Raw genomic sequence first — 9,078 nt, 5'->3', positions numbered from 1 at the left:
GTGATATGTTAGAATATTAATGTTAAACTTTTATTAGAAAAAAGTTAAAGAAGAGAATATCACAATTGAATTAAAGAATATCCTAGAAGATGGTCTAAATATTCTAAATATATTTTTTTTTATACCTTTATAGATTTTCTAAAACAAACCAGAACTATTTCTTAACTAAATTAATGTCATAATTTATTTTATAGTATATTCATACGTTGATAAAATGTAATGCATCCCAGAAGGATAGTGGTCATTCAAATTATGAAACATGTAAGATGGGAATGGAGGCATAGCTCTATGGTAGAGCATTTGGGTCGCTAGTTGACTCCGGCTGTCTCCTAACATTATCCTAGACATGATCGTTTCCTAAAGACTGACAGAAACGCTACGATGTTTTCCTCATGGAACAACGCGGATCGACATTTGAGTTGGGAGAAAATTTACCACTTTGGAAAAGGAGGTACTCAACATTCGTTTCGTGCTTGCTAGCTACTCACTCGGTTGATGAAAATCGCTAGCTACGCTTCCGTTTGCTGGTGATTGGCACCAGGACCATTCTCTTCCGCGGCACTCTCCATGAGCTCGTCGAATTTGTCCGACTTCTTGAGCACAATCTCGATCTGGAGCACACGATTTGGTTTTCCCAATTGAGAAGAGAAGTGGACGCAAGCTACCTTTGCTTTCTGGACTGGGCGCCCCCGAAGCTCGTCCTGGATTTCAATCGTCGAGGTGTAGATCTCTACAGAGAAAAAGGCCGCAATGAAAGGAGAAATCTTTTATCAAAGTCTCTTACTCTTCTCGAGCGCCAAACCGTTGTTCTTGAGTATTTCCACCACTGTCACGACGGTCGCGATCGCTGTTCACATCTCCAAATCCATAAGAAACCGGCAAATCGATTGCAACGAAAGTTTTACCCATTCCAAGCCCTGAGAGCTCCACTTCCCCGTACTGCTGCATGAATCGCTGCCGAGCGCCCCAGGAAAACATAGAATCAGCGAAAAAGGAGAGAAACCCCGGCCCGCGGACGCACCTTGGAGAGATTGACATAGAAGAACAGCGGCTTCTTCGTGTTGGAGACCTGGATTCTATTCTTTCTCCCTCCGCCAGCGCCAGTGCTAGCGCCGCCAGCGCCTCCTCCAGCGCCGCCAGAATCCGCCTCCGCCATCGCCGTCGCGCTCTCGTGAAATTTCGTGCCTTCTCCCCCAAAACCCTAAACCCAGGGTTAGGGCAAAAGCGCGCTAAAGCCCACTGCCACGTGTCGCTCCTGACACGTGCCATTAAGCCCCGTGGTCCACCTCATCCGCCAGCCTGGCACTCTGTCCGTACCACGACCAGCGCGTACGGACGCTCTCAATAGTTCCCCGTCGAGGGTTTTGGGGAATCACGAGGAGTGTGATGCGCGCGGGTGAGCTCCTCCTAGGGCTGGGGAATTCCATGGAGCAGCGGCGGCGAGCGAGCTTAGGTCGATTGGAGCGGCCAATGGAGGTATAGATTGCCGCGTGAATCAATCCCTAGGAATCGATCGCGTTGCCCGGCCAGGTCGGTGTGAGAATCCGGCCAGGAAGGGCAAATGGAGGGGCTTGGCGATGGCTATGAGGCATTCGTGGAGAGGCTCCAGTCGGATTTCGCCACCAGCGCTAGGAAGAGCAATGGCGATACCCGGGGAGGAGGGCCGGGATTTGGATTGAAAATGGAGCCGGCTACCTCGCCGACGAGCTCCGACGCGTCCAGCTCGCGGCCGGCGCGATCTCTCTCGGTGGATCTGTCCATGCAGGACGTGAGCTCCACTCCACAATACTCGCCGCCATCGTCTTCCCGGGACACCAACGCTAACAACAACGCTACCAACAATTCCGCCAACAGTGGCGAGCCCGTGAGGAGATTTGGACACCACCGGCGAGCACAGTCCGAGATAGCGTTCCGGCTACCCGAGGCTCTCTCCGACTTCCACACCAACAATGGAGTTAACAACAGTGGTGGTGGCGGTGGTGGTGGAGGTGGTGGCGCCGCCACCAATCTCTCCGAGATGCCGGCTCTCTCCGACGACGTTGGCGAGGACCTCCTCTCGATCTACATCGATATGGAGAAGATGAGCTCGCCTTACGGCGCCTCCAACAAGCATGACTCTGGCGGCGTCGCGGCACTGGGCAGCCAGCAGCCAGGCCACCACCACCACGCGCGGAGCTTGTCCATGGATGGAGCGTTGCAAGGATTCAATGCCGACGCGGTGAGGCGGCCCCGGCACCAGCACAGTAACTCCATGGATGGATCCTCGAGTCTAAAGCACGATCTGGATGTGGAGAGCGCCGAGGCGAAGCGAGCTGCCGCGGCTGCCAAGCTCGCGGAGCTGGCTTTGGTCGATCCAAAGCGTGCCAAAAGGTCAGCCTTTGCTGGTTTAGTTTTCTCGTTCGAAGCTTTGGGAGCTGATAAGTTGCTGTCGCTGTGGATCAGGATTCTTGCCAATCGACAGTCCGCTGCTCGCTCCAAGGAACGCAAGATGCGATACATCTCCGAGCTGGAGAGAAAAGTCCAGACCCTCCAGACCGAAGCTACGACTTTGTCCGCGCAGCTGACAATGCTACAGGTTTGTCACCTCACCTGTATCCATTCCTGATGTTTGGCATTTCTAGAGGGACACCGCGGGACTCACGACCGAAAACAACGAGCTCAAGTTGCGATTGCAAGCAATGGAGCAGCAAGCCCAGCTTCGTGATGGTAGGCTTTTTACTTTACTCTCGCTTTGGCGCTGATGTTTTTTGTCTCTCTCTCTCACATGGAACTTTTATTTTTTTGTTCTTTTGCTAAAGCTTTAAACGACGCATTGAAAGACGAGGTCCAGAGATTGAAGATCGCAACCGGTCAGATCTCGGGAGAAAACGGCCAACACCAGCTCATGAATCATCAACAACAGCAGTACTTTCATCATCAGCTCTCGCCACAACAGTTGCAGCAGCTCCAGCAATTGAAAAGCTCGCCACAGCAGCAGCAGCAGCAGCAGCAGCAAACGGATTTCTTCCAATGCAGGTAGAAAAAAGGAAGAAAAAAAAAAAAACAAGAGAGTGGCAAGAGGAAAGTTTTCACGGTTTCTCCTGCTTGTTCCTCCCAGATGAAGACGAAGACAATCTAGAATAAGAATGCGTTGGCAACGGGATGAGGCACAACAGAACAAGCCCGGTCGGTGTAATTTTAATTTTTTTTCCTTTGGATCTAAATTCAAGTTCATGTTTGTGGTCCTCTTTTCTCTCATATTTTTTGTTCTTGACGAGAGTAAACGATTCTCCCGCGAGAACATTCTTCGCTGAAAAGTCAACACGAGAGTCAACCTCGCGATCATCCATCCTCCATCGTATGTTTTTAAAATTCGGTTTTGTTCCGGGAATGATTCACATCGCTGTCTTGCAGCGGCCCACAACCACAAAAGTTTCGTGACGCCAGTGCCGATGAAGAACACGCATTTGTCAGTTCATACCTTGTGGATCGCTTGAAAGTTCTTCCAGAAACGAGGTTTTTCTTTGCTTCTTTTGCTAAATCTTTGTTTTTTTAAAAAAGCTAATCTCGCTAAGGTTTCGCTGTCGGGAGCAGTGGCAGCGGTAGGTGGAAATAGTTTGGACTTGAGTCTTTGATTCTTCCTCTCGATCAAATCTTGATCCGTGAGGTGAAAGCTTTCTCACTCTTCTTTTTTTCTCTTCTTGGAAGCGAAGTGGTATAAGCATTGATAAGTTTCTTCTCGTTCTCTGCTCTAGCTTAAACTTCCATCTCCTTGGATAGATTTCTTTCTCTGATCGAGAGAAGCAGCAAGAGGGCAGTGAAAAGAGCGTAAAGGGTCTTCTGGGTCGCCATTCTTTTTCCGGACCCAAACTCCGGAATCTCTCATCGATGCAAGCAAGAAAGCCAAGAAAACCGAAGCTCTGAACCATGGCAGTCGTCTCCTTTCCATCGTCTCCTCTCTCGGGATCTTCATTCAAAGCTCTCCTCAAGTCGCTGAGCAGCCGCGCCTCCTCGGACGCCCCGGATTTGTGGGTGGCGGCCACCATTCTCTTCTCCGCCGCAACTTACTTCTTCGAGTATGGCAGCAACATCGCCACCGCGTGGAAGTACTACATTCTCGAGTACCACAACCAGAGCAGCGATGTGAGGATCCACTCGGAAGGGCCGCGCTCCGAGTTCCCGGGGATCTTCCCGGGCATTGTCGCGATCATGGCCATAGCTCATGTGATCAATGCGCTGGTTTTCTATCTCCATCTCGACAAGAGCAAGGAGGCTGTCAAATGCGCGTATTTGCTGCCAGTGATCTACCTCCGGAAGCTCACGCTGCTCATCTTTAGAACTGGACAACTCCAGGGGTGAGTTCCTTCCTTTCCTTCTTGTTCTTCTTTCTCTTCCTTGAGAACTTCTCCCGGATTGTCTTGAGCGTTCTAGTTTTCTAAGTTCTGTGGACTCCACGAAGGTTTTCGTCTTCGTTTTCTACGTGAGTAGAAGCTTTCTTCTTCGTTTTTCTTTGGCGAATTGCGATTCTTTACTTTGCTTGTTCCAAGTTTTTTCTATGTTTTCTTTCTGAGAGCTGACAAGTTTAATTTTTGTTTGGCTCTAGAGTGAGGGACTTGCGATCCAACGAGATCGATGCCGTGTACAACATCCTCGCGGCAGCGCTAGAAACGGGTCCCCAACTTGTTCTCCAGTTCCACGTCTTTGCGGAGCTCGGCTACCTCTCAGGCCCCGGAGCAAAGCCACCGACCATTCTCGTGCTCTCTCTGGCGGCCTCGTTTCTCTCGGGTGCTTACAACGGTGGCCTGGCTATGGCCACCACCTCGGACAAGGCAACGCTGTTTGGAAGATCGAGCATGGGAATCGCTGGAGGTAAGTTGTCCATTCTACTTTTCTTTTCTTTGTCTTATGGTGTTCTTGTGATCCATCCAGGACTACACATTGTCTCCGCATTGCTCGTGAGAAGCCTGGCGTTCGAGGTCATAACCGAAGAGGGATTCTACCACTCATCGTCACCCTTTCGCTACTACTACTTCTACTTGGTTCTCGTGATAGTCGTACCATCGACCGCGTTTTGGATTCTCTTGAGGTCTCCCACTTCTTCCAGCCAAAGTGGAAGGATAGCCCAGGAAGAAGCCACAGGTCCTCACTGCCAACATCAAGCTCCCGAGACCATCCAAGCAAACTTTGAGCAGCCTTTCTGGAAAACAGCGTTAAAGATCATCTCGTACGCGTACGTGAGTATCACTCTGGGGCCGCTCTATCCTCTCGTGAGCCATGCAAGGCAGATCAACCAGCCAGGCAAACAACTCAGAATTCGACTCGCCAAGGCAAGCGCGGCTCACTTTTCTCTCGACTTGCTCGTCATCGTTTTCGTTTGCGGGGCGCACGGAAGGACCTGGCTCACGCCTTGCTACCTCGAGTGGTCGAGACCTCGGGATAGACGGATCCACAAGAGGATGTTCAAGCAGAGATTTATGAGTTGCTCGTGGTTTAAGGCGCTGCTTGGCTTTAGCTTGCTGTTCTACGTCATCACCATCGCTTCTTTCATTGTTCTCGATGTCTACACCGCGAACAAGCTTGAGAAGAAGTCCTCGTTCGCTGAGGAAGAGGAAAACGAAGATTTAAGTGCCAGAGGCAACAAATCTAGCGCTTCATGCATCGGCTTCGAAGGCTTGTGGTAAGCTTTTTATGGTTTCTTTTCTTATCAGTGCCTGACTTGGATCATTCTTTGCAGACTGTGTGAGAAATCTTCAATCAGTCATTGTATTTCGTGAGAAGCCAAGCCAAACTTTTGGCTACGTAAAAGTTATAGTCACACAAGAACACAGCTCGCGGGATCAAGAATCTGCGGGCCAAAGAATCGTTAGAAGAAATTTTTTCTGTGTGAGTTTCCACCCGATGGACGCGGGAGGGCGCCTGTGTTGGTCAAGTTGCTGCTATCTTCTTCGCTCCTAAGTTATTGGAGGTGTGTAAGTCTTCTTCCTTCACACTTTTTCTTCTAGCAAGTACTGATCGCGTTGGTCATTGGCAGCGACGAGAAGTTGGATTCCAGCGAGCTCCACAGCGTCAATCCGGCACCTGCACCATCTTCCGGATCCACACCGCCGCCAGGAGCCGCGATCTCTTGCGCAGCCGGAGGAGCGCTCAATCCAAAGTCGTGCTGGAACGGAGTGTAAGACGAAGACGAGGAAGCACCGCCACCTTCTTGATGGTGGTGATTGTTAAACACCTCCTCGCTCGCAACCAGGTACTGGCTTCCTTCGTCCATATCGATCTCACTCTCCTGACCGCCAGCCGGAGAGGTCGATCGATGGTCCAAGCTCGCCGGGTTCGCGGAGGTTCCACCGTTTGTGGAGGTCTTCTCCAGCATTTGCCTGAACATATTCGACTGGAGGAGGAGTCCCAGCGCCGTGGGAGCGTTCTTCTTTTGAGCCTTGCTAGCGTTGTGCTGCGCCACCGCCGCTCTCGAGAGCCCCAGAGTAGGAAGCTGGTAAGGCTCGCTCGCCTGCGAAGAAGGCCACACTCTAGTGCTTCCGCCATTGTTTTCCAGCACTGACGAATCCTTGCCGCTTCGATCGACTTGCAGGATCTCGTCCGCAAACTCGGCTCCACTGGCATCGTTTTCCTTGGAGCCAAAGTCGTGGTTTTCGTGGAGATTGGCGGTGACTCCTCCGGCTGCTTGCTGCTGCTGTGCTCCGGGCCTCAGCCAGCGGATGTATCGGCTGAGATCGAAGTTCGTGACGGCGTTGAGGCCTCTATACTCGATCGCGGCCATGTCGTAGGCCGTGGCAGCTTCTTCCTGCGTGCCTTTGGACGAAACAATAGTGTAAGTTCTTCGTTTTGTTCTTGGAAGTGTTGGAAACTTACTGTATGTTCCCAGGTAGAGATACTTGTTGCCGAACACGCGGCCGATCCGAGCCTCCCATCGCCCGTTGTGGTGGTGCCTCGCAACTCCGCGGTACTTTGACACTCCTCGCGAGAATCCACTGCTTTTCCTGGAGAATTACAAAGGCATCGAGTAAGATTCACGACGAGAAGGAGCTCTCGCTCGTTATTCTTCTTGCCTTCGAAGAGAGGCCAGGTACTCCTCTCTGGAAACGTTTTGCATCTCTTCGATATCTCTGGTATAGTCTGTCACCTGCGAGCAAGGAGGAGCAAATCACCGTCAAGCCAAGTGGAATGGCTTGAGCTTTTGAAAATCTCACAGGAAAGTTGATGAGCGTTCCAGGTCCCCAGTATTTGAGAGCTGCCAGATCGTAAGCTCTCGCTGCTGCTTCTTCGTCGTCATAAGCTCCTGGAAGATTGGAAGGAAACCATTTAGACAAAGATCACGAGCCACAAATGCAACTTACCGAGATAAACTGTCCGAACGAATACAAAGTTTTTGGAAAGGGGAGAAAGATCAGTGTTAAGCAAGAACAAAGATCACAGTGAAGTATACCTTGCTTTCCCTTTTTGTTTTGAGTGTGATTCCAAGTTCCCTTGTCCCACAGATGAGCTTCATAGCGACCAGTCCATCTATGCCTGATAGAAAAGAAGGATGTTTAGATCTTCGCTTTGAGCAATCCTTCTTTTTTGTTCTCGCTACCTTGTGACACCACGGTAGATCGAGCTTCGTTTCCCCGCAGTGCATGGTGGCATTTTACTGATTCTTTCCTTTGCAGTGGAGCCTCGCTTGCGTTTGCCTCCGACAGCAGCGTGATTTTGCTGCTGCTGGGCTTGGATTTGCTGCTGCTGCTGCTGCTGCTGAATTCCTAGTCTATCGGTGAGATTGAGCGCGAGGCCAGCGTCATCTTCTAGCTTTGTAAGATCCGGTTGCAAGTTAAGCCACGCAGAGGTATCCATATTTCTCTACTAATCTTCTCTTTTCTACTCTGTTGGATTGGTTAGAGGCTCGGTGAGGGGGAATTAGCGAGTGGATTCCAGGAGGAGCTGCATCTTCGGAGACCCAATGCGTGGAAATGGCGACCCAGATTCTCAATTTCTGATTTTGGGGAGGAAGCAAGGCGCTAGAACCGATCAACTGGATGCTAAGATCGAGAGGAATGAACGAGAGGAGGGAGGAGAAAAGAGAAGGAGAAGGATGATACAATCTAAGCGAGGAGGACTATATGTAGCCTCGTTCACGCGCGAACGAGGCCGAGGCGCTCTTTTGTCTGGGCGAAGGCAACAGAGCAAACAGGGAGGAAGAAAACACAATTAAAGGGAGGAAAGGAAAGAAAGAACGAAGGAATGAGGGAGTGGCGATGGGCTCACCAATGCCGGCCTAAGAGGACAAGAGGATTCATCATACCCGCCGGGGCCGAGGTCGCCAGAGTTTGTCCACTCCGCGGCGCAAAAAGAATTTCGGGGCAACCTTGCTGGGATCAAAACCATCCAAGCCTCAAAACAAAAGAGCCACGCCTTGCTTGTGCGATTTCCCAGCTGTAGAAGTGGCGAGGAGGGACCCAAAAAGCCACCAAATCCAAAACAAGACGATCGATCGCGGGCGAGAGCTCCGAGGAGAACAAGGAAGAAGGCGATTGATCGATCGATCGAGTGGCTGGAGAGGAAAAGGAGAGCACCCTGAGTAAGAATCTACTATATATCCACCCGGAGCGGGGCGAGATCGACAATGCCGCAAAGCCACGCTGAAGAACAACGTTCGCGACAGGGGGACGAAGCAAGGGAGGGCGGTACGGAAGGGGCACGGGGCGTACGGTACGTGGCTAACGGTCATGTCGACGTGGCGGGATCGTACGGCGTCGGGTACGGCGTGGCCACTGTTCCTGGTTTGGCTCGCGTTTCGCGAAAGAGACGAAGGCAACAGTGTGAGATTCTCTAGATTCCGTGCTTTCGTTTTAGCCGGGCTCTACAACAACAGGGAGTAAGTTAAAAGCGGGATTGTTTCGTAAGAAATTCGCAGCTCTGTTCACTTTTTTTACGCTCTAGAAGGTTGGGCGATGGAGCTCCAGGTGGTGCGCGCTGCGAGGCCTTTGACGATTTGATTTTCTTGTCATCTTCGCAGAGAGTTTGGCATCAAACCCATCGAAAGTGGCTCCTCTTCGTGCAAAAGTCTGGCCTTTTCGGGGGCAGGAAAAGCGAAGGAAAACGATAGAA

General features: G+C 51.1%; 4 protein-coding genes and 1 long non-coding RNA gene across 5 annotated transcripts; 3 read left to right on the top strand and 2 right to left on the bottom strand.

The window, feature by feature from the left end:
* Positions 1-384: 384 nt before the first annotated feature.
* LOC9661993 (uncharacterized protein At2g34160) lies at positions 385-1,191 on the bottom strand. Its single transcript, XM_002962386.2, has 5 exons — positions 1,022-1,191; positions 906-954; positions 785-847; positions 666-730; positions 385-611 (listed from the first exon to the last, which is right to left on the bottom strand). Exons 1-5 carry the CDS (start codon positions 1,154-1,156, stop codon positions 510-512), a joined length of 414 nt encoding a protein of 137 aa, XP_002962432.1. The 5' UTR covers positions 1,157-1,191; the 3' UTR covers positions 385-509.
* Positions 1,192-1,346: 155 nt separating this feature from the next.
* On the top strand, positions 1,347-3,224 carry LOC9661992 (transcription factor RF2b). Its single transcript, XM_024662132.1, has 5 exons — positions 1,347-2,370; positions 2,443-2,575; positions 2,622-2,706; positions 2,799-3,015; positions 3,098-3,224. Exons 1-5 carry the CDS (start codon positions 1,562-1,564, stop codon positions 3,099-3,101), a joined length of 1,248 nt encoding a protein of 415 aa, XP_024517900.1. The 5' UTR covers positions 1,347-1,561; the 3' UTR covers positions 3,102-3,224.
* Positions 3,225-3,253: 29 nt separating this feature from the next.
* Positions 3,254-5,827, top strand: LOC9660796. Its single transcript, XM_002962808.2, has 5 exons — positions 3,254-3,337; positions 3,394-4,334; positions 4,583-4,848; positions 4,909-5,656; positions 5,714-5,827. Coding segments are annotated over exons 2-5 (1,443 nt in total). The 5' UTR covers positions 3,254-3,337; positions 3,394-3,906; the 3' UTR covers positions 5,715-5,827.
* LOC9660795 (AP2-like ethylene-responsive transcription factor At2g41710) lies at positions 5,723-7,876 on the bottom strand. The gene is made up of 7 exons (XM_024662102.1): positions 7,568-7,876; positions 7,421-7,503; positions 7,332-7,340; positions 7,185-7,273; positions 7,044-7,117; positions 6,847-6,974; positions 5,723-6,786 (listed from the first exon to the last, which is right to left on the bottom strand). Exons 1-7 carry the CDS (start codon positions 7,822-7,824, stop codon positions 5,978-5,980), a joined length of 1,449 nt encoding a protein of 482 aa, XP_024517870.1. The 5' UTR covers positions 7,825-7,876; the 3' UTR covers positions 5,723-5,977.
* Positions 7,473-8,395, top strand: LOC112341637. Its single transcript, XR_002990629.1, has 3 exons — positions 7,473-7,581; positions 7,644-7,783; positions 7,870-8,395. It is a non-coding gene; the product is annotated as an uncharacterized LOC112341637 (long non-coding RNA).
* Positions 8,396-9,078: the final 683 nt, after the last annotated feature.

This window comes from Selaginella moellendorffii, unplaced genomic scaffold (genome assembly GCF_000143415.4).
Source record: "Selaginella moellendorffii unplaced genomic scaffold, v1.0 SELMOscaffold_2, whole genome shotgun sequence".
NCBI classification, from domain to species: Eukaryota; Viridiplantae; Streptophyta; class Lycopodiopsida; order Selaginellales; family Selaginellaceae; genus Selaginella; species Selaginella moellendorffii.
Note: the sequence above shows the minus strand (reverse complement) of the source record. Positions and strands in the feature narration are given on the sequence as shown.

Bases quoted from the DNA above. Each gene is read 5' to 3' on its own strand.
- LOC9661993 (XM_002962386.2), bottom strand. From the start codon at position 1,156: ATGGCGGAGGCGGATTCTGGCGGCGCTGGAGGAGGCGCTGGCGGCGCT. The intron at 955-1,021 runs GTGCGTCCGCGG...GGCGCTCGGCAG, and splicing joins TCTATGTCAATCTCTCCAAG to CGATTCATGCAGCAGTACGG. The intron at 612-665 runs GTAGCTTGCGTC...CGTGTGCTCCAG, and splicing joins GCCCAGTCCAGAAAGCAAAG to ATCGAGATTGTGCTCAAGAA.
- LOC9661992 (XM_024662132.1), top strand. From the start codon at position 1,562: ATGGAGGGGCTTGGCGATGGCTATGAGGCATTCGTGGAGAGGCTCCAG. The intron at 2,371-2,442 runs GTCAGCCTTTGC...GCTGTGGATCAG, and splicing joins GATCCAAAGCGTGCCAAAAG to GATTCTTGCCAATCGACAGT. The intron at 2,707-2,798 runs GTAGGCTTTTTA...CTTTTGCTAAAG, and splicing joins GCAAGCCCAGCTTCGTGATG to CTTTAAACGACGCATTGAAA.
- LOC9660796 (XM_002962808.2), top strand. From the start codon at position 3,907: ATGGCAGTCGTCTCCTTTCCATCGTCTCCTCTCTCGGGATCTTCATTC. The intron at 4,335-4,582 runs GTGAGTTCCTTC...GTTTGGCTCTAG, and splicing joins AGAACTGGACAACTCCAGGG to AGTGAGGGACTTGCGATCCA. The intron at 4,849-4,908 runs GTAAGTTGTCCA...TGATCCATCCAG, and splicing joins GAGCATGGGAATCGCTGGAG to GACTACACATTGTCTCCGCA.
- LOC9660795 (XM_024662102.1), bottom strand. From the start codon at position 7,824: ATGGATACCTCTGCGTGGCTTAACTTGCAACCGGATCTTACAAAGCTA. The intron at 7,504-7,567 runs GTAGCGAGAACA...CTTTTCTATCAG, and splicing joins ATCTACCGTGGTGTCACAAG to GCATAGATGGACTGGTCGCT. The intron at 6,787-6,846 runs GTAAGTTTCCAA...TTTCGTCCAAAG, and splicing joins TCTCTACCTGGGAACATACA to GCACGCAGGAAGAAGCTGCC.